General features: G+C 42.2%; 1 protein-coding gene across 4 annotated transcripts; it reads left to right on the forward strand.

The window, feature by feature from the left end:
- The first annotated feature begins 124 nt into the window (after positions 1-124).
- Positions 125-22425, forward strand: pdha1b (pyruvate dehydrogenase E1 subunit alpha 1b). 4 transcript variants are annotated; one of them, XM_084566191.1, is made up of 13 exons: positions 125-280; positions 1478-1498; positions 2815-2907; positions 4061-4126; positions 5731-5904; positions 6523-6649; positions 6719-6810; positions 6892-6984; positions 7741-7896; positions 8238-8309; positions 13467-13534; positions 13703-13811; positions 22000-22425. In XM_084566191.1, exons 1-13 carry the CDS (start codon positions 221-223, stop codon positions 22162-22164), a joined length of 1296 nt encoding a protein of 431 aa, XP_084422317.1. In that variant the 5' UTR covers positions 125-220; the 3' UTR covers positions 22165-22425. The 4 variants fall into 4 exon arrangements, with proteins under 4 accessions (XP_084422317.1, XP_084422319.1, XP_084422318.1 ...); XM_084566193.1 differs by lacking the exon at positions 2815-2907 and having other exon boundaries at positions 127-280; XM_084566192.1 differs by lacking the exon at positions 1478-1498 and having other exon boundaries at positions 133-280.
- The last annotated feature ends 1096 nt before the right edge of the window (positions 22426-23521 follow it).

The following is a 23521-nucleotide window of genomic DNA, read 5'->3' on the forward strand; positions in this document are numbered from 1 at the left end:
AATGAAGCATTAAAAAGTCTTGTAGGCCACAAGTCACTTGTACACAGTCACCGCCACCCTGAATCATACTCCGTATACACCGCCAGGAACCAAAGTTCGGTGCAAGCTATTTCACCCCGGCGTTTTTATTCGGACGGAGTCTCGCACGGAATTAGCAGCAGCCGGCGGCGATTAGCTCTCTTTATTAATCCTCTCCAGAGTCAGGTCGTCGCCCAGTAGCATGAATACCATGTTAGCCATTATCTCTAACGCACTTTGTAGGATCACTGGCAAGAATGTGGTGAGTGGTCGATGGGTTAATGTGGGGCTGGAGACCGTTTCCGAGCTGATCCGGTGCATACTAACCGTTAGCTAACCTCGTATTGTTTGGCATGGGGGGCTGACCTTGTCAGCAGCGGCTAACGTTAGCAAAGTTTGCTAGTTTTAACTCTTGCTTTGCGGATTGCATGTGTGGAAAGTAGTCTCATTGCTCGCATATGATTTAAAATATGCGAGCAATAAGACTATGGCAAATCGTAGCAGAAATTCCTGGGCTAACTCGCTTCACCGTCATGTCTTTTTTTTTTTTTTTTTTTTTTAAGTTATTTTTCCTCTGTGTCTCTGAATGTGGTGATAAACATTTTTTTTTTTTTTTTTTTTTTTTTTTTTTTTTTTCTAGCTGCTCAGCCATCCACAGAAATGCACTACCCTCTGGAGTCGTTAAGGACAAACAATTACCACGTGCAGTAGTTTTTGTGCTTGTGTTATGGAGCTTAGCAGGCCATTTTAAGGTGGGGGGGGGGGGGGAGATTAATCAGTTAAGTTTTTATAGTAGTTCTTTGAATGTGGACATTTTGTCCTTAATGACTCGAGGGTAGTGCATTTCTGTTGCATGTTGATTTTTTTTTTTTTAATTACAAAATTTGGTGCCATATGTACTAACACAGCCGAAATTGTGCCCAAATGAAGAGGAAAAAATTGCCCAGATGGACTAAAATGCCCCTAATGAGTCATGAGGTGACTTTCTTTATAATGTGACTTCTATGGATATTTGCCTCATTTGTTATTTGGTACCATTTTAATACTACAAACCCTTCTTTGCACATTGCAAACTCTTCGTAAGCAATTTTGAAGAACCAACTGCAATGAGTGGGTTAAAATACAGTGCATCCCTTGTTTGCCAGTAGGAGCTGCATGTGTTGATGTTGTGCTGACGACCGGTTCCTACAGACACGGTGGCATTTGAACTCAACCTTTGTCTTTATCTCGTTGTTTTTGTGAAGCCCACTTCTGACCCCAGAAACAAACCAGATTCCAGTGTGACCACGTTGAGTCATCGCAGAGTGACTGTAGGAACTGATGTTTTACTGCCAGCTTTCACTCCTCTCCTCCTGCTTCCCTCCCTCTTTATTCACACTGCACACCACAATCCCTATTTATTTCTTGCTTCTCTCCCTCCTCTCCTTCTCCTCCTCCCCCCTCATCACCTCATCCCTAGGGAGCCCAAACAGTGTCGGAGGTAAGCAGCCGCTGATCGTCCTAAACTTCCTTCCCTCTGCAGAGGTGTCGTTTCCAAGGCGATTTTATATGGAGTGCAGTGAGCTATTTTCTTCATACTGATAGTTCAGTTAGCTTTCACATTTATTTTCTGAGAGTCTTTAGCTCAGCTGTCATTTTTAGTGTTTGGATTTCATTTAAAATTCTCATTCCACATTTGTGTTGTTTTCTCTTACACAATTAGTTTATTAGTAGAGTCATCTTTTCTTCTGTAGCTACATCGGCAAGTTTCCCAGAGATATTTCACACTAGCACAAAATTTTGCCTCAGTTCCAAATCATTTGCATCGAGAAGCCAAATTTGTTGGTGATGACACAAACAAAACAGTTTATTAAGATTTTCTCTTCAATATGACACTGGTGGAAGTTATACATAGTCCTTATTTTTCCTGTGTCTCTGAATGTGGTGATACCTCACACTATACAAGAAGCTTCTACTGCCATAGATGCACTAATCAATATAGACTAATAGCAGGTTTAACATTTTATTTTATTTTTTTAACCTCTAGCTGTATTAGCCCTCTGCCATCAGTTTAATATACTACCCTCTTGATTCATTAAGGACAAAAATGACGTGTCCAGTAGTTTTTGTGCTTGTGTTATTGAGCTTAGCAGGCTATTTTAAGGTCTGTCTGTCTTTCATACCTGCACTCTTTCAAGAAAATTAAAACAAGGGCCCCTGCTCTTACTGCACTTCACTGTGCAGAAAACAAAAACAACTGTTAGTGAGCTTATGCAAACAACAGTGACGTTAAATTGTAAAGTGCTGAAGTGGTTTAAGAGATTTACACAGACGAAAGCAGAAAAAAAGATTAATCAGCAAAAGTTTTTATAGTAGTTTTTTGAATGTGGACATTTTGTCCTTATTAACTCAAGAGGGTGGTAAAATTATAACTAAAAGTAAAGATAATTATTAAAGGATATTTGTATATCATGGAGACGAAGTCATCACAATGAAAGGGAAGTTTAAGTTATTGTTTTAGTTGATCAGCTGATTTAAGCAACTGAGCTATGAATCCTCTGAAATATTGATAAACGATCACTGATCGGTTTGAGGGGAAGTGACATCGAGCCGCAGATGAACGTTGTGAAATATCGGTGCAGTGTAGACACTCTTGGGCTGGCGTCAGTCTCCATGTTGCCTCATTTTAGATTTCAGTTATGTTTTTCTCCATCTAGCTGCTGCTGCTTCTGCTGCTGTCTCACCTGTAGATGTCTGCTCACCTGCAGCCTCCGTAGAGCTACTCTGGTCTGATTGGTTGGCTCTTGTGTTCCCCAGCTGCTGATTGACCTGTCAGAGTACGTCAATCTATCGTCAGCCACAGTGCCTGCCTTGGCAAAGACCCAGCGGCAACCACCTAAGCCACCACCAGTCAGTACTAGAGCGTCTGCTGCACAGTTAGTTAGATAGACCAGTAAGGACTTGTGTAGCATCCTCAGTCTGTTCACTAACGGGGCTGGGGAACTTAACCAGTGACACATTTTTAAATAATTAACTGTTCACAATATTCTCCCCACCTATAAATAATAAATAGTTGACTATAGAAGTCAAAATTTTTGCTATATGCGTTTCTGACACTTCTGCAACACCCACATAATCAATACATCCCTGAAAAAGCCTGTGTATACAATTTGATTTAACCAATGATCTCCAGTCAGTAGCTTTTGTTTTTGTTTTTTTACATCTGTGCTATCTTTGACAATATTACAGTAAGAATATCATTGACGTTGCTGCAGAATTTTTAGTATGAATATTTACTTTATTGAAGCTACATATATTTACTTCATACCTTATGTTATAGTAAAGTTGTGTATCAATTGTTTCTGTAATGGATTTCATGCTAAATCCTACATTATGCCTAACACGGTGCTAGTTTATGATTTAACTTATTTAAAATTTCATCTTAAATTCGTTTAGATATTTATGTATTTTATATTTAACTTAATGTTGCAGAGGTTCACTTGGTAATATTGTCTTTTGCTGCCCCTAATTAATATCAGATAATGGTTGTTTGTGTGGAGTTTGCATGTTCTCCCTGTGCCTACATGGGTTCTCTCCCTCCGGGTACTTCGACTTCCTCCCACTGTCCAAAGACATGCTGGTTAGGTTAATTGGTGATTCTAAATTGGCTGTAGGTGTGTGAATGGTTGTCTGTCTGTGTTAGCCCTGTGATAGACTGGCGACCTGTTCCCTGTCTGTGAAAAACCTGTTGCAGTTCTCCTACAGTTTGGACAAAATGATGTAAGTCGTCTTATAAAAATATCTCCTGATGGCAAGATCATCACACTCTGTTTAACAGTACTTTGATTTAAATAATTAACAATATAACCAATAAGACCTAAAGGTTTGGCTGGTGTCATCCTCCCACCCTGTTACTGACTTCTACCTTAACACCTTCAGGCCCAAACCTGATCCCAGCTGGTCCAATCAAATCCATCCCCGGATTGTATGCTTTAAGATGAAGCAACTGCTGTGATCGTGAACAATATTTGAATTAATTCTGATGCATCTTCTCACCTTCCAGGGAGCCAGAATTGTTGTCTCCCGCAACTTTGCTGACTTCACCCCTCAGGCAACCTTTGACATCAAGGTGGGTTAATTTTAAACTCTTGAATCCTTTTTCTTACTTGCATAACCACGGTTTTCATAGTAACATGATTGGGAGTGCCTACAGTGTGACCTCACCCAAACAAACCTTGTAGCACACTCCTCCAACCATGACTGGCTGGAGCTAAGCATGTCGGTGTCCTAGAAAGTGGAGAAGGGCTTCACACTGTCATCGTCACTGTCACTTACACCGTCAAAAGTATTTATACCTGTGCGCTGGTGTGTCCATATCATGTGACTATCGCAGTGAAACGCTAGATGACTGGCCAGCTGTGTTGAATTTTACTCTGCATTTCACACAAAGGTGAGTGAAACTGAGCTGCTCAAGTTGCAGTTGAAGTAAATAAATGTGGATTAACAATTTTACTAAATTCACTGCAGCGCAGAACATAGAGGACTGTGTAGACTGCATAATTTTCTGGGTTTGTCCGGCCACTGAGTCATGTGAACAAGAAAATGCATTTTCATGGCTGTTATGGTCGAAGCTACACCGTAGCTATGTAGTCAACATGCTGCGGTACAATTGAGGGTATACACTCACTTGCCAGTTCATTGGGTACACTTCCTGTTTCATTTGAGTGACCATTTATCAACATGTGTGCACTTGTATTTATTTTAAATTGATAAATCTGTATTTTATTTATGTATTTTTCTTTTTTTTTTGCAACAGTCTCTTATTTACAGGTTCAAACAGCCAAAAGAGGAGCAGATGTTTGGTCATTCACCCAAGTTCAGCTGTTTAATCTCTTACTTACTCGATATCAACACTGCACTTGACTGAGGAAAAAGAATGCTTTAGACTTTTAAATTGGAAAAATTTGTTCATGCTGAAATAATCAACCTATTAAGGTTTTCAGAAATTGGTCTAAATTTGTTGCTAAACTAAAGATTTTTAAGATGGGATAATTAAAAGACATTTCACTGGACTTTTCTAATAAATACTGTGTGGTATAATCATAAACTGTCTTGACAAAACATAAGGTACACAAGGTGAATGCATTCTAATATAACAGTCCGAAAGTAAATCTTTCTTCATGACTGTTCTGTTTTTGAGCTGATGTTGAAACGGTGTCAGAAAGATGGTAATTTAACTGATTATTTTGGAAGATGTAGTTTGTGGTGCCATTAAACTGGATAAGTTTTAAAAATATGAGTCTGAACTCTGGGATGTCCACACCAAATGACTGAATGTGAGATGTCTCCCAAAAAAATTTCAAAATGATCATCAGAAACAGTAATGATCCTACACCTACAAGCTGCGCTAATTACAGAAGTGTTTTTCTCTCAGACAAGTGGAACCTCTTGTGTAATTATTTATGAGAATACCTTTGAAAATAAGCATCCAAAAAAAGATGGTGTGGGCTAGAAAAAGAACTTGGCCAGTCAGAATATGGAGGGAAGATAGGCTGGGAAGCTCAAGATGGCTGCTTTAAAGCTAAAATGTTGGAGATCAGAGCCTGCTTTGAGCTCTGACTGCACAGAAGCATTTTTGAGGCATGTGCAAGTGAGAACCTCCAGGAAAAACTTGAGAAAAAATTGACAAGCTCTGAAACCCAGTCCGTGCTCACTGTTGTTTTCTTCCAGTAGAAATGTGACCTCCACCGCCTGGAGGAGGGTCCTCCACTGAAGGCGGAGCTGACGAGGGAGCAGGGTCTGCAGTATTACCGCACCATGCAGACTGTGAGGCGCATGGAGCTCAAGGCAGATCAGCTCTACAAACAGAAGATCATCAGAGGCTTCTGTCACCTGTATGATGGACAGGTATCTACACCATCCTTCCATAGCTGTGGAAGGACTGCAGCTTTCACTGTGTTTATTGGGGTAAAGTTTAATATTTTCAGTGAGGATGTTAGGAAGACATTTCAGTATATTACAGTCCTGAAGCTACGTTTCCTATTCTTCAAATAGGAGCATACACTGATCGGTCATAATAACACTGTGACAGGAGAAGTGAATAAACTCTGATTCTATGGTTCTCATGGCTCCTGCCAGTGGGTTATTATATTAGGCAGCAAGTGAACATTTTGTCCTCAAAGTTGATGTAAGAAGCAGGAAAAATAAGCAAGTGGAAGGATGAGAGACTTGAGAGACTTTGGCAAAGACCCAACTGTGATGGCTAGATGACTGGGTCAGAGCATCTCCAGAACAGCAGCTCTTGTGGGTTGTTCCTGGTCTGCAGTGGCTAGTACATATGTACCTGCAACAATGTTCAGGTGGTGGTATGTATCAAATAAATTCCGGGACCCAGGTTTCCCTGAAGATCATAAAAGCCTCTTTACACACTGTAAAGGGTATTTTGAAAGAGGCTAGATTGTTTAATGAACTTTAGAGGGAAGAAACACAAATCAAAATGTCCCTACTTTCCGCTCTCTCCTACAGGAAGCGTGTGCTGCAGGCATTGAGGCTGCCATTAACCCCTCAGATCACCTAATCACGGCCTACCGCGCGCACGGATACACTTACACCCGCGGTGTGTCCATCAAAGAGATCCTGGCTGAGCTCACAGGTGAGAAAGAGATGTGTCAGCTTAGTGTGCCTGAAGTGTATCTGTGTTTCATCTCTAATTCGTCCTCAGGCCGTAAAGGCGGTGTGGCCAAAGGGAAAGGAGGCTCGATGCACATGTACGCTCCACATTTTTACGGAGGCAACGGCATCGTGGGTGCACAGGTAAACGCTTTAAAACATCTGCAGGAATGCCACTGCTCGGTTTGTTTATTGCGCAAGTAACTCAGCCGTGAAATTTTCCAGGTGCCTTTGGGAGCAGGTATCGCTCTGGCCTGCCAATATCAAGGCAACAACCAGGTGTGCGTCACGCTCTATGGAGACGGAGCAGCCAATCAAGTAAGACTGTTATTAGTTTACTAATTCACGTGAGACTAGTTTTACCTGGAGACCTCTAGAAATGCGTAATAGCTGTAGAGGTCATCTTAATCCTGAACGAATCGGCTGTGCCCATAATTTGTAAACTAAAAATTACACCACAAATTACCTACCATATTTCATATTTAGATTGTGGCTTGTTCAAGAATTATGAAGGCCGTGTATCCATCAAAGTTGGGACAGCTGTTAAGGTGCAAAGTCAAGATGTCGCTGCGTAGCATGCAGACACAGCAAAACGGCAAGCTCAAAACCATTAGAAGAATAATGATGAAATGGATGCCAAGCGTGGCAGCATATTTTGATGTGTTGATGTGTTTTCTCAGCCTCTTTTCACAGAAGAATTATGAAGACTGTGCTATGAATCAAACTAAACAAAACTCTTTAAAAACAACAATAGAAACACACCCGCAAATCCCTGAGATACCCATTTGTGACTGGATTAGTTTTATCATGGGATCTCTATATTAGGAGGAATATGGTACTTCATTTGTGGTGTGGTTTTTACTTTACAAATTACGGACATGGCCAATTTAAATGGGATTAAGATCACAGACAACCTCTGTCTCCCCAGGTAAAACTAGTCCTGCGTAAATAGGGTTTATGTATCTTTTTGGAATGAGGAACAGCCTACATATATTAATAACATGTAACCAGATAACATTAACTTAATTATCCAAATCCTGCACAATATAAATCTGTCCTGTCTGATCCAATCAGGGCCAGCTCTTTGAGACCTATAACATGGCTGCCCTGTGGAAGCTGCCGTGTATTTTCATCTGCGAGAACAACAAGTACGGCATGGGGACGTCGGTGGAGAGAGCTTCAGCCAGCACTGACTACTACAAGAGAGGAGACTACATCCCTGGAATCAGAGTGAGACAAGTTAACAAGTTAGGAAAGTTCTGAGGCACTGAAGTTAGACATGGTGGTCTTGGGCAACAGTTGCAGTGTGCCTCTTGGCTGTATGCTGCAGCTGGCCTGTATGTACCTAGACTACAACAGGAGGAGGCCCACAGCCTGTCCTGGCAGTTGCAGGTGTGAGCATGCATACAGTTGCCTGATGCTCATGTATGATACTGCACACAATCCATTCACTTGAAAACCTTCAGAACTGGAGCTGTAATATTCAGATTCTTAGAATTAATTCAGCTATTTTGCAGATGTCTATGAAGGCATCAAATGTTGTCATCTGACCTAGTTGTTTTCTCTCGTAGGTAGATGGCATGGACGTCCTATGTGTCAGAGAAGCCACCAAGTTTGCTGCAGATCACTGCCGAACTGGAATGGTAAGCTGAATTTGATTGGTAACATTGTGACTGTCATTCGGCCCCTTGATTATAACTGTACCTCAAGTTTATGTAAATATCACAACGCACGCTTAACAAGTCCCGAGGCATCAGAGTGGCCAAGAGGCAGCACTCCAGGAGGATAGCCCATCGCTTCAGCGACAGCAGAGACACTCGGAGTCTGTGGCGAGGGATACTGACCATCACGGACTACAAGCCCACACCTCTGATCTGCGAAAGCTCCACCTCTCTACTGAATTGACTTCTTTGCTCGCTTTGAGGCACATAACACCCATGCACAGAAGACTCCACCCCCATCTGACGACCAGCTGATGACACTGTCCTCAGCAAGTGTGAGGAGATCCCTTAGCAGGATTGATGCACGCAAATCATGCATCATATCAAGTCCCCCCCGGACTTCCTGACAGGAAGACCTCAGGCAGTACGGGTTGGCACCAACACATCCAGCACCATCACCCTGAACACAGGGGCCCCCCAGGGATGTGTGCTGAGCCCCGCGCACACCCAGCACCAAGTTCCTGGGTGTGCGCGTCACAGAGGACCTCTCCTGGATGACCAACACCGCATCACTGGCGAAGAAGGCTCAACAGCGCCTCTACTTCCTGCGCAAACTGAGGAAAGCCAGAGCACCAGCCCCCATCATGCGCACCTTCTACAGAGGCACCATCGAGAGCATCCTGACCAGCTGTATCACTGTGTGGTATGGCGCCTGCACCACGTCCTGCTGTAAGACCCTCCAGCGCATAGTGAGAGCAGCTGAGAAGATAATCGGTGTCTCTCTCCCTTCCCTCCAGGACATTTATGACACCCGTCTCACCCGCAAAGCCCTCTGCATTGCAGGTGATCCCACCCATCCGTCACACAACTTCCTCAGTCTGCTGCCATCAGGGAGAAGACTGTGGAGTCTTCAGGCCAGGACCAGCAGACTCAAGGCTGCTTCATCCACTTCATCCACCAGGCTGTCAGGAAGCTCAATTCCTTACCTGCTCTGCCCCCTCTCCCCGTTCTGCTCCCCACACACACCCACCTTTGCACCTGTCAAACTCAGGGGTTGCCCCAGCCACTTTATGACTTATGTCATTAGCCGTAGTTTGTAGCTTATTCATATTCTATTTATTTTGCTGATGCTCTTTGCATAGTCTGCACCTTGGGTCTGATCTGCTCTATGGCTCTTGAACCTAGGGCCTGTTCTTGTGCTGCCATGATCAGTGCCTCTGTGCTGTCTCTGAGTCCAGCCTTTTCCAGCCATTGGTAGGTCTTGTTGATATCAGCCACTTCAATTTGGTGGTGGTACATGCCCTGTAGGGGCTTGTCCCTCCAGGTTGTCTGCTCCTCTCCCTCTGCACTCTTATCAGGTTGCAGTTGCCTGAGACATTCACTTAGCAGTTCATCCTTTGTGGCCATTTTTCCTGATTTACTCTTGGATTTTTGATGTTTCATTTTGGATAGTGGCCTTGATGCTCACTAGTCCTCTGCCTCCCTCTTTCCGCTTAGTGTACAGTCTCAGGGTGCTGGATTTGGGGTGAAACCCTCCGTTCATGGTGAGGAGCTTTCTTGTCTTGATGTCTGTGGCTTCTATCTCCTCCTTTGGCCAGCTTATGATCCCAGCGGGGTATCTGATGACTGGTATTGCATACATGTTGATAGCTTGGATCTTGTTCCTGCCATTCAGCTGACTTTTCAGGACCTGCCTCACTCTCTGGAGGTATTTGGTTGTGGTTGACTTCCTTGCGTGTTCCTCATGGTTTCTGTTAGCCTGTGGGATACCAAGGTACTTGTAGCTGTCTTGGATATCACCTATGTTGCCCTCTGGTAGGTCGACCCCTTCAGTTCTGATCATCTTGCCTCTCTTTGAGACCATCTGGCCACACTTATCCAATCCAAATGACATCCCTATGTCGTTCCTGTAGATCCTGGTGGTGTGGATCAGTGAGTCAATCTCTCGCTCATTCCTGGCATACAGCTTGATGTCATCCATGTAGAGCAGGTGTCTAATTGTTGCTCCACTTCGGAATTGGTACCCGTAACCACTCTTTGTGATGATCTGACTGAGGGGGTTCAGGCCTATGCAGAACAGCAGTGGTGACAGTGCATCTCCTTGGTATATGCCACATTTGATGACTAGGGCAATTGGCTTTGAGTCGGCCTCTAGGGTTGTCTTCCACATTCCCATCGAGTTCTGGATGAACACATAACATCAATCCAGGCGGTGCACAGGTTGGTCGGTCTGCTCTTAAGTCTCGGGCGACTGCTCTATCGACCAGTAAGTGAGCAGCATCTTGGTTCCAGACCAACAAAATTAAGGTTATGGAGTGGCCAGCCCAATCCCCGGACCGTAATCCAATAGAAAACTTGTGGGGTGACATCAAAAATGCTGTTTCTGAGGCAAAACCAAGAAATGCAGAGGAATTGTGTTGTCAAATCATCCTGGGCTGGAATACCTGTTTACAGGTGCCAGAAGTCGGTGGACTCCATGCAGCACAGATGTGAAGCAGTTCTCAAAAATAGTGGTTATACAACTAAATATTAGTTTAGTGAAAATCCTAAATCTTAACGTTTTTTCAGTTTATTGAGTAAATATTGGAGTTTATAATGAAAAATGCAGACACTACTATTTTTTTGAACAGCCCAATATCATTTTTTCCTTCATTTTCTGTAAAGTAGGCTAATTAAAATATTGATACTTTTTTCTTCATGTTTTGATGTAAAATATAATGTGCAGTGTTCCCAATGAATGGAAATAATAATAAAGGATTTTGAGCTTTACTCACATTTTAAAAAACACTGCTATTATTTTGAACACAAGTCTGTCTGTCTGTCAAAATGGCCGCTAGGGCCTTGAGGCTTTGAACAAAGACAAAACAACATGGCTGCTGAGAAGGGACATTCAGACCATGTGCTGGCTAGTATATACACTATATTACCAAAAGTATTCGCTCACCCATTCAAATGATAGGAATCAGGTGTTCTAATCACTTGGCCTGGCCCCAGGTGTATAAATTCAAGCACTCAGGCATGCAGATTGTGAAACAAGACATTTGTGAAAGAATGGGCCGCTCTCAGGAGCTCAGTGAATTCCAGCGTGGAACTGTCATAGGATGCCACTTGTGCAACAAATCCAGTCGTGAAATTTCCTCGCTCCTAAATATTCCACAGTCAACTGTCAGCTCTATTATAACAAAATGGAAGCGTTTGGGAAAAACAGCAACTCAGCCACGAAGTGGTAGGCCACGTAAAGTGACGGAGAGGGGTCAGCGGATGCTGAAGCGCATAGTGCAAAGAGGTCGCCGACTTTCTGCACAGTCAATTGCTACAGAGCTACAAACTTCATGTGACCTTCAGATTAGCCCAAGTACAGTACGCAGAGAGCTTCATGGAATGGGTTTCCATGGCCGAGCAGCTGCAGCCAAGCCACACATCACCAAGTGCAATGCAAGGCGTCGGATGCAATGGTGTAAAGCACGCCGCCACTGGCCTCTAGAGCAGTGGAGACGCGTTCTCTGGAGTGATGAATCACGCTTTACCATCTGGCAATCTGATGGACGAGTCTGGGTTTGGAGGTTGCCAGGAGAACGGTACATTTCAGATTGCATTGTGCCAACTGTGAAATTTGGTGGAGGAGGAATTATGGTATGGGGTTGTTTTTCAGGAGCTGGGCTTGGCCCCTTAGTTCCAGTGAAAGGAACATTGAATGCTTCAGGATACCAAAACATTTTGGACAATTCCATGCTCCCAACCTTGTGGGAACAGTTTGGAGCGGGCCCCTTCCTCTTCCAACATGACTGTGCACCAGTGCACAAAGCAAGGTCCATAAAGACGTGGATGACAGAGTCTGGTGTGGATGAACTTGACTGGCCTGCACAGAGTCCTGACCTGAACCCGATAGAACACCTTTGGGATGAATTAGAGCGGAGACTGAGAGCCAGGCCTTCTCGACCAACATCAGTGTGTGACCTCACCAATGCGCTTTTGGAAGAATGGTCAAAAATTCCTATAAACACTCTCCTCAACCTTGTGGACAGTCTTCCCAGAAGAGTTGAAGCTGTAATAGCTGCAAAAGGTGGACCGACATCATATTGAATTCTATGAGTTAGGAATGGGATGGCACTTCAGTTCATGGAATGAGTAAAGGCAGGTGAGCGAATACTTTTGGTAATATAGTGTATGTGGAATGTGATAAGAGTTTTATGAGGTGCCAGGTTAAAGGAAGGATGGTTAGTTTAGCATGCAAGAGACCCTGAGTCTGTGTGTTGCACAACCTAAACTAAATCCCTAAATCACTATACTTTAACAACTCAAAAACGAATATCAGATCAAATCAACGTTTCTAGTTCTATGCTTAGCTTAGCTTGACTAGGCCCAGGTCATATTACCAGATTTGGTCGAAAAGTCAATTTCTGATGTGTTGCTCCTTTAGCTGACAGTTCCTGATGGAAGGGCCAAGCTGGAGAAAAGTTGAAGTCCTTGCTGTGTGTTCCTGATGGCAGACATTGGAGGGAAACTGGCTGCTCCTTGAAGTCCTTTGAAGTGACTTGTTAGCAGCTCGGTGCTAACTAGCTGTGGCTCCTGTTGGTTAGGGGTTTAGCCTGGCTAAAAGAGCTGGTGCCGATTCCTCAAGCAGGATCTCGCTTCGCTGCTGTGAGGAGAAAAGGCCTGGAGTAGCTGCTCTTTGGTAGCAGACTACCTGAGGCAGCCAGCTGCAGCTGAGCAGCTGGGGATCTCCACATGGAGGTGTGGAGAGGAGAGGTGGAAGAGGGAGAACACAGGCCAAACAGCACATTTTATATGACCTCAGAGGTCACATGCCACTGTCGGCCAGTGACCTACTGGGTCAGTTTTTTCACACCTGGAGGATTGTGGGACTTGGAGTTCTGGTGCTTGCCTTTGTTTCCAAGAGAAAGACAAACGTGTGGATAAGCAAGTTTGCTTATGCATGGTGAGCTTCCATAGCTCACCACCAGGTTCAGGTCCCAACAGGAAAGACAACCCATGTTCTTAGAGATTAATGCACTGTCACGTTTTATTTCCACAACTCTGACATTTGGAGTCCGTGCCACTAAGGCTTTCTACCATGTGTTACAACACATTTGCAGCAGTTTAAATGAACTCTGAGAAGTCACTTGTTCTGCGTTTCAGGGTCCTATTATAATGGAGCTGCAGACCTACCGTTACCATGGACACAGCATGAGTGACCCTGGTGTCAGGTGAGTTTATCTTTAATACTCTGAGGACTGGTTTAGTGTCATTCTTGCCTTAAATAACAGATTATTTTCATTCACACTAATCCCTCTTTTCTTAATCCCCCGTCTTTCCTTGAGTGAGTCTGGAATCTTCCTGTAGATTTACTCTGATCATCATGTGACCTCTTGCAGCTACCGCACTCGTGAAGAGATTCAGGAAGTTCGCAGTAAGAGTGATCCCATCTCCATGCTGAAGGAACGCATGCTCGGCAACAACATGGCATCTGCAGAGGAGTTCAAGGTGAGCACTAAACAAAGAGGCCTCATTCAGACCTTGTCATTAACATCCATCCTGGGCAATACGATCGCAGGTGGCCAGCTTACAGTACAGGTGTGAACTAGTGTTGTTTTTGGCGGCCTGTTTTAATTTTAGTTTTAGTCTAGTCTTTGTGTCAAGCTGTCATTTTAGTTTTTATTAGTTTTAGTCATGTTCATACTCTTTTTAGTCTAGTCAAGTTTCAGTTAACTAAAAGTCTGAGCATTTTAGTCTTATTTTAGTCAGAATTATCCATGACTATTTTCGTCTAGTTTTAGTCAATGAAAATTATATTTTAGTCTCTTTTTAGTAATGCAATTCTATTTAACCCAGTCAATATAGTATAAGTATATAGACAAAACCAAAATTTTCTATTTCAAACAAGGTTCTTATTATATTATTGTTACCTTATAGACTCAAGAATACATCCATTCCAGACACGGAAGACGCTGATTTGAATTTACAACATATTTATTTTACTAACCAAACATGGTAGAAATAGGCCTGCACCCACAAAAATGTAGTGTTGTGTTCTTCCCTGCGATTTTGTGGCCGCACTTCTCCCTATCTTTCACCACAAGACATTCGGTTTTATTTTCCACTTCGATGTATTTAAAGTTTTTCCAAATGTCTTCTTCTTCTACCAAAGACCCCCGGCTGGCCGGCCGTCGTTCCCTTTCTCTGTCACGCTACTCAGTACTCACGCAGAGTCGCAGACTCACTGGAACAGCTGCATCTTCTAAATAATGCCGCGAGTGGAGCTTGAGGAAGTGACGTCGCCTGCGAGAGAAACGGGCCAGAGCCCGTCTCCCAGACATTCTCTGAACGGGCTCTGGACACAGGAAACAGAAAAACTACAAAATAATAATAACGCGACTAAACAAGACAAAATAACGTAACATTTCGTCTCTCGTCTCGTTTTGGTCAACGGAAATGGAGAGACATTTTAGCATAGTTTTTATTTTGTAAACCACATTTAGTCTCGTTTTTATTCGTCAACAATATTGCATTATACATTTAATTATAGTCATCGTCGCATGACCAGCATTTACGTTTCGTCTCGTCTCGTTTTAGTCACGTGATAAAGGTTCGTTGACGACAATATTTAGTCATAGTTTTCGTTGACGAAAGCAACACTAGTATGAACACACCTAGGACACATTTAGGATACAGACCACATGTGGAGGTGGTCTGGGACACATTTGACTTCATTCCTTTGGTAGTGTGAACACAAGTGGTGTAACGGTACACATAAGTCACGGTTCGGTATGTACCTCGGTGTGGGGGTCACGGTTCGGTACGGGGGAAAAAAGCAACAAAAACTCACATGTATAAGACTAGATTTTTCATTTATTTTGAATAGACTTATTTTGAAATGTTGCTATGGCAACAGCCTCTTGGGTTCTTGGTCCGTGGAAGATGTCGGGCCTTGCTCGGAAGATCCCCACTAACTACTCTGGCCAACTTATAACCTAGGGGTTAACTGAGGATGGCTTTCTTTAATAGTAATTCGGTGCGTAGAGTAGAAAAATAAATAAAGCCAGAAAAATATTTAAGTCACTACTAAAATTGTACGCCAGGAAAAAGGTCAGACAAGAAACAAACGGAGCTTGAAAATTGCCACGGAACAATATCCAAGTTGTTCTTAAAACAAAGTTACTAAGTAAACGTGACTAAATACGTAAAGAAGAAGACTAAGGAAAAACTAAAAGAGACAGAAGCACAACTAAGTATGGAGCGAAGAGAAGTGCGAGTGAGGAAAAGGTAAAAGTGCGGAGAACAGCGCGTGTCCCTCTGGTTTTATGTGTTAATTATTCAGGGCGTGTTTTGGATCGGGTCTCCAAATTCTTTGCGCGGAAAGAGAAGGGAACGCCTACAATTCTCTGTCTAAAGATATCTTATTTCCTGATCATCTTAACCTACTTTATGTTAACTAATTTAATCATTCCATCACTCATCATGACTCGTTAGCGATGTTCTTTCCTTTGCGGCAACACCCAACATTACAACATGACAAAATGACGTATCTGAATGACAAAATCAAAATAGCTCAAAATCATCAGTAAGTTAATAACATCAGGTTCTTCAGGATATTTTGCTAATGGGAGAAGGGTATGGTTGCTAAAATAAAAATTTCATCCTACAATTACTAGCTACGATTAGTATAATAACATACCTAAGGTTCAGCACTTTAATTTCAACAATGATTAAAAGAAAGAAAATGTTTTTAAGAATTGCCGCTTGAGGGCACTGTTGATCCATCTTTACTTTGACAAGTTATTTGAATTTTATCGTACAACGATCAAAATCGTGTCATTGTGATCCTCAGCATCTCCTGAAAAACAATATATAACTTACCAGTTTATTACAATTTCGATAGTCATAGTATCAAACTTAGGTTCTTTTTACAGAGGAGAACACATCAGAGGTCTGCTCTGGGGAAATAAAGTTATTTGTGACTTGTTATCTGTTTTCACTCCCCTGGTCACTCTGGGAGAGGGGGAGGAAGAAGGTGTCTGGCATGTTTGCATGTGTGTGTCTCTGAAAAGGAAGAATTAATGAATCACATACTTAAAACATAATGAATATAACATTAAGGCTAGTTGATTTTGTTCATATGAAGTAGGAGAGGCAACTCTTCTCATTCTTTGTAGTTCCTGATATCGTGATCAACACGATGTTCAGAAACAAGAGTGTGAAATTCCACAGCAGTGTAAAACAGTCTTTTTGGCTCAGTTGACGTCCTCAGAATTCAGAGAGGCCCCTTAAGAGCCCCTTAGCGTGGGTCTGTCCAGCGTCTGGACTTGGCATCTTTATGGCTAAAGGTTGAATTATGCTTCCGCGTAGTGATCACGCAATGGTCACGCAATGGCCACGCAGTTGCTTGGACGCAGTGTGAGACCGTGATGGTTCTGCGTGGGGTTTACGTGTCGAAATGCATGCCACACCGGTAGAGGGCGCTATGGTTTTTTGTGACCGACCGACCGACACTCTTGTGACTATCTCGCCTCGTTATTTACCTTCCGGCTTTTGCCGTAGTCACAGTGAACGATGGACACCGAGACAGAGAGACTGGCGTTGGAGCTCCAAATTATTCAAGCAGAGGAAGAAATACTTCTATTGCAAATTAGGGCACGACAAAGGAGACAATTATGTTTATGAGTGGAAACCGGAAAAGCGGTCTCCAGCGGATGTAGTTAGCGGACCAATCACAGCCAATGCCGCTGCGTTGCTGCTGCGTTGCTGTTGCGTCGCCTCGACGCGCGTCGAGGATGTTTGGGAGGTGCGCGTCTGGCCCTTGCGTAGGACGCACGGGGGTCCGCAAGGACGCAATAGGTCCGTACGCACGGACGCGCTGTGTCAACGCGGAAGCATAATTTCGGCTTAAGGTGTAAAGGTTCGTCCGTTAGAAGGGTTCTTCCGCAGGGCAATCTCTTAAATTTACTTTCCAGAGAGGGAGAGAGATAGCAAGTATGACAGCGTCCCCTACATGAATAAACTGCGTGTGATTTATATAAAAAAAAAAAACTGACGTGTGATCATGTTAATGTAGATTTGTTTCTGAGATTTTTCTGTTACTGCTTCTAACAGCACAGCAGTGACATTACTCTTGAGTAAAGAGGTTTTCGGGCTTCAGTTCTAATCTTAGCTTTGTCTTTATAATAACTAACATCAGGGCAGAGATCAATAAATAAACTTAACATGTTTGTTTTCAATGAGCGAGAGAGAGAAAGATTTTACAGCTTGTTCCAAAATTTGTTATCCATCCAAGTCATTGCACACATAAATGTTGATTATGGTTCTGTTCCAGCGGTATGTAGAGATTAGGGCTGGGCGATAAAACGATAACGATATCTATCGCGATAGACACGTGATCGATATCAATAGAAAATACGTTAATATTTTGGTTAATTTAAGTCAGACAAGAGCAGAGGTTGCCCTAGACTTTTTCGTTGTCTGTCAGGGTCATAAAAATCCCATTATAATCCATTTTTACCTGTCACTTTAATTTTTTTAAAATGATAAAAATGACATATTCAATGGCATTTAATTTTAATTCATTTTTAATTAATATTCAGTAGCGACGGGAAAAAAAAAGATTCGGCTCATATAACCGGCCATCAAGGACGACTCAAGAATCATGAATCTAGATGTCTATTTAACCGGCTCAGTTGAGTCTGATATATAATCAATAAACGGCACCATTCAAACATCTTACATCTCAGTCGGCAGAGAAACAAAACGTACCACCCGACTTGACCACTAGCAAACTAAGGCACTCAGCCACTCACTCACTTACACACAATATGCAGAGAAACGAAACTTAACGGACTCAGAACCGCTGCTCGTAGATCCCTGCTTAACCGAGAGTCAGCAGCCACTCACTCAGCCGGCAGATAAACGGAACTTAAAGGAACAGTATGTAAGAAATGTATTTCAATTAATCATAAAATGGCCCTGATATGTCACTAGACATGAAGAAATCATGTTCATTTCAAATACTTATATCACTGACAACAGTGGTCCGGCCAGGATATTGTCATTTAAAAGTGAAAGTTGCAGCCCTCAACTGATGTTGATGTTGTCATGTTGTGTTTTGGCCTGAGGCGCCACCCTCAAGCTATCTACTAATCACGAAGTCAGTAGAGTTTCGTCTTCCGGGTTGCTAGCTCTGCTCTAGTTACCACAGCTGCAGCTACGAACGTGTCGCATAAAACATACCGTTACTAAACCTAAAAGACCTCGTTTTGAATCTGAAATACGTCGTGACAAAGTCCGGAATGGCATGGAATTGACCCTCGACTTTTGGATGCTATATTCTACCATGTTTGTTGGTATAGGCTAAAAGCCCCGTGCTTCCGTACATATAGACAGTGGATTTTCCATGGTCGCCCGTGCTAAATGCGTTCATAAAAAGCTTTATATCGCACCACTAGCAGGGTATGAAAACAATCTATGTTCCGACTGAAATGTGGTATTACAGTACATCTTTACAAAATATTTGGCTAATCGCCATTAGTAAATTTTTGCGATACATAATTACTTCGCAAAACATCTCTCATGAAGCATAAACTTTATTAACAGAAAAAAAAACTTACTGTGTAGGACTCGTCACTTGCCATTGGAACTTCCTTGTAGCAGCCTACGTTCCTGCTGGATCCTGCAGCTTAGCTGGCAACCTCGAGTCAGGGGGGAGGCTGAGGGGATACACCGTTCTACAGTATTTTGAAAGTGATTGCAGTACCAGTTTTGGCCACAATCCTACATACGGTTCCTTTAACGACCCTTAACCGACTCTTACACTACTAAGCAAGAGAGACAAGAGCCAATTGATATGCTCACCCGCCACCAAGTGGTCTGGGGCGTGAATTGCAATCTGTCAAAATGACAGATTGCCTTCAATTTTTCCATCACCGTTTTAAAAAAAACGGTCAATGATGGAAAATATTCGGTTAACGCGAACCCTGGACAAGAGTCAGACCGATGTTGTCTGCAAACTTGGTGGCGAGTGAGCATATTAATTGGTTCTTGTCTATCTTGATTAGTAGTGAGTCGGTTAAGTTTCGTTTCTCTGCGTATCGTGCGTAAGTGAGTGAGTGTCTGAGTACCTTAGTTTGCTAGTGGTCAAGTCAGGTAGTACGTTTTACTACTGATTATTAATTAAAAATGAATGAAAATTACATGCTATTGAATGTCATTGTTATCATTAAAAAAAATAATAAAAATAATTAAAGTGACGGGTAAAAATGGGTTATGACAGGATTTTTATGACCCTGTCAGTCAAAATGACAGACAAGGAAAAAGTCTAGCGCAACCTCTGATCAAGAGGTACACGGCAGCAGTGCCATACTAGCCTGGCTGACGCGACTGCACATCTCAATGAGATGCTGGTCTGGAAACTACGTGTTTATTTTCTCGTATTTGAGGCGTGGTTTTACAAATGCCTAGAGCCGTTTATTGGGCGCTACGAATGTCTATCAAATGCGCCTGGTAATTCCCATGCTGCCTTGCGCGCGATTCATAGCCAAAGCCTGTTGGTAGCAGAGCAAACGCATCCTTCTTGGCAATGAAGTCTTTCAACGCCAAACATTGCTCTTTTTTTAAAATAAACTTGCGTTCTAAGCTACTTAAAACACTGTCTAAGGCTGCATCGAACGGTAACGTTAGGTCCGCTGCCATGTTGGATTAACGCACTACAAGCTTCGGTGTCGCGCATAGACGTCGTCATCGTCTTGCTGCCCCCCCCGTTCTGTGATTGGTTCCCTATCTCAGGAGAAAATATGGGCGATGGTTTCCAGACTGCTTTTGCAGCGAGAATGAAATCGCGCGCAAAGCAGTATGGGAACACCCAGGCTAGTGCCATACGACAAAACATCAAAACGATATAAAGAAATAACGGATGCAGTGACATATCATTTAGGGAAGGACATGCTCCCGCTCAGCACAGTTGAGAAGTCTGGGTAGAACAGCTTAAAAAAACAAATCAATAATTATTGCTATTGATTGATATGAAACACTTATATCGTGATACATTTTTCAGCTATATCGCCCAGCCCTAGTAGATAACTATTAGAGACAGCAGCTGTTAAAATATTCGACTGACCAAATGAAGTCAGTTTTTATTTGAAAACAAGGAAACTGAGGTCAGATCTCAAGTGGTGGCCGAGAATGCAGATGGAGAGACATTTTAATGTCATGTGTGAACACACACAGGTACTTAAAGCTGACACTTGTGATCAGCTTGCCCAGGACAAATGTTAATGCAAGCTCTGAACAAAGCCATAGATTCAGAGTTTAGGAAAATAAAAGACTGGACTTGATTGCTATTGGCTTGCATCAGGACCAGAGAAACTAATTTCATTCCACCTCATGTACCAACATGTCTTGAAATGACAATAAAGAATCCTTGAATCCTTAATCCCATAGGGAATTGGTAGTATCAGAGTAACAAGAATTCTAATAGAAATGTGAGTAAAATATATATTAAGATTTAAGTTTTAAAATGCTAGAACCACTGTCTGATTAGTTGACATCATACATGGTCTTGCAGCATTGCACTACTTACGTATAAACTACATTGATATTACATTTTAATAATACTATATGGGCAGCTGTGGCTCAGTAGGTAGAGCGGGTTGTCCACGAACCAGAGGGTTAGCGTTTCGATTCCCGGAATGTGCCACATGCCGAAGTGTCCTTGAGCAACACACTGAACCCCCAGTTGCTCCCAGTGCGTGGCACTTGTGTGTGACTGGGTAGATGTGTCTGTAAAGCGCTTCGAGAACCAATAGGTAGAAAAGCACTATATAAAAGCAAGGCCATTTGCCATTTACTTCACATGTTGAAAATGTATTGCATACAATATTGAGGAAAAAAAAAAAAAAAAACATAGCACACAGTCTTCTGTAGTCTCAGTCTACAGCTGGTTGTTCGGTAGTAGTCCAGTTTGGATTTCTCAATATTCTCTCCGGCCTCCAGCTTCACTCCACAGAAAGAGTTTGCAGTCAGTAGTGGCTACCTTTACATGAACACTGATTCCACTAATAGTCAGAATTTTAAAAATATAAATAAAACAAATTCATGTGACCACCTCAGTCAGAGCAGACTGATCAGATGTAGAAAGCTAGTGTGAACTTTTCCTAACTGTTAGTTTTTCTGTGGTTGGAATAAGTCCAGTCCTTCTGAGCATGTTTGCCCCATGTGGGGGAACCTTCGGTGACCAGTTTCCAGGAGGGACAAAAAAAATGGAGGTAGCAAAATAACCATTTAAGTCTTTGAAATGATAACCCTAGCTGGAATCCATGTGGACAGCAACGCTGGAGACACCCATCTGTTATATTTCCAGAAGATTTAATGCTCCTCAGCAGCAGCACCACTTTGGACATGTCAAAAAGGGGTTCATTTACTGTCCATCTTGATGATTCCAGTTGAAATCTGATCATAATGGTCAAGGAAGTGTCAACATTTTTAAAGACAAAGCATCAAAAAAGTATTATTTAAAAAAAAAATTAAAAAAAAATTTCTAGCTTTCTGCAAATTAACACAAGACTTGTTTCTTTGTTTGATCTGTAAATCACTTGTCATGTTTTCCTTTGCTAGCAACACCTTGTGCATTAATTTGATTAAGGTTTAGAGCAGCAGGAATTCACACAAATCGTTTCTTTCTCATCAGGAAATCGACGTGGCGATCCGTAAGGAGGTGGAGGATGCAGCTCAGTTCGCGACCTCTGATCCAGAGCCGCCGCTGGAGGACCTCTGCAACCACATCTTCTACAACAACCCGCCACTGGAGGTCCGGGGGACGCACCCCTGGTCCACACTCAAATCCGTCAGCTAGACTCGGCCACACATATACCTAAATATACACCGGAACACTATAAACTTCCAGAAAACAAGGCTCCTTCACTTTCCTTGACCTTAGAGCTCAACATTGTGCACCTTGATGGGACCCAGCTTTTACTAGAAAAAAATGTTAACTGACTTATTTATATGTGTACTTTGAAATATTTATTGTGTATGTTTGTTCTGCTTGCTCTTGGTGTACTTGTACTGGTTGATGAGTACTATATAGTATACTATAAAATGCACAAAAATCTTGTTTTTCCTCGTGAAGTTTCTGTTACAAACTTTCCTTCATGTTTATCCTGTGTTTTAAGCCGTTTCTAAATGTCCTGAAACCTTCCAGAAGCTGTTTGAGACCCTCTAGATCACACCTTGAACTTGTAATCATGAATATTGTGATATTAGTTTGTCTTAAAGCACGGAACCACCTGCTAGGTATTTGGACAATTCTGTCCTCTTTACTTAGTGATTAGTGTTTTATTTTAGAGGAGATAAGTGATTCTTCAGGTTGTACGTCAGCAAGTCAAGATAAGAAAACTTAAGTGTAAAGTACCTCAATAGTACCAGCTAGAAGTTTGGACATGGCTCCTAAAAGAGGGATTTTTAGGAGTTTTAATACCTTCAGTTTTGTTCTACAATAGAAAATAATATAAAGTATTGATTGAAAGTTACCTGCTTGACTCACGGATGACACAATAGAATCTGAATCCAGTTTGTGGGTAAAACATTGGAGGCAAACATTTTTTGTTGGTCAAATAGATGCACTATAATATATTTTAGTATTTTACAGATTTACAGATGCATTTTGAGAGTTTAAATACAATTATGGATCTGTTTTAAAGAAGAAATGATGGCTGGCTATGAAATAAATGATTTAAAGAAAACCAATTCTCTTTTTATAATTGCTAAAAACAGTGATTTATGAAATAATATGGGTTAAGATCCACTAATAGAAAAAATATCATGTGGGACCTCAAAGCAGTAGGTTGTATTATTTAAAGACCAAATATTTCTTCAAAAACATTTAACTAAAGGGGAACTACTGTTTTGTTTCATTTGCACTTGTTCAGGAGATAATTAGATCAGTGTATATCCATATAGCGGGAGTGGTCAAGGCATCGAAACGCAGCCTCTAAATAACACATTATCTGCAGCGAAACTCGTTCATTTCGCCAATATTTTGTTATGATACGCTAGTGCTATTCCCCGTTGAGTCCGGACTTACGTGTTATCATCATCCGGGTGAAAGAAAAGTGATACTGGTGAGTAAACGATGGTATTTTATGCTAGAAATAAGGTCCAGGTTGTAAAACTGTTCAGCTGTTACTTCATCTACCGCTAGGTGTCACCAT

This window comes from Chelon labrosus (genome assembly GCF_963514085.1).
Source record: "Chelon labrosus genome assembly, chromosome: 18".
NCBI lineage: Eukaryota > Metazoa > Chordata > Actinopteri > Mugiliformes > Mugilidae > Chelon > Chelon labrosus.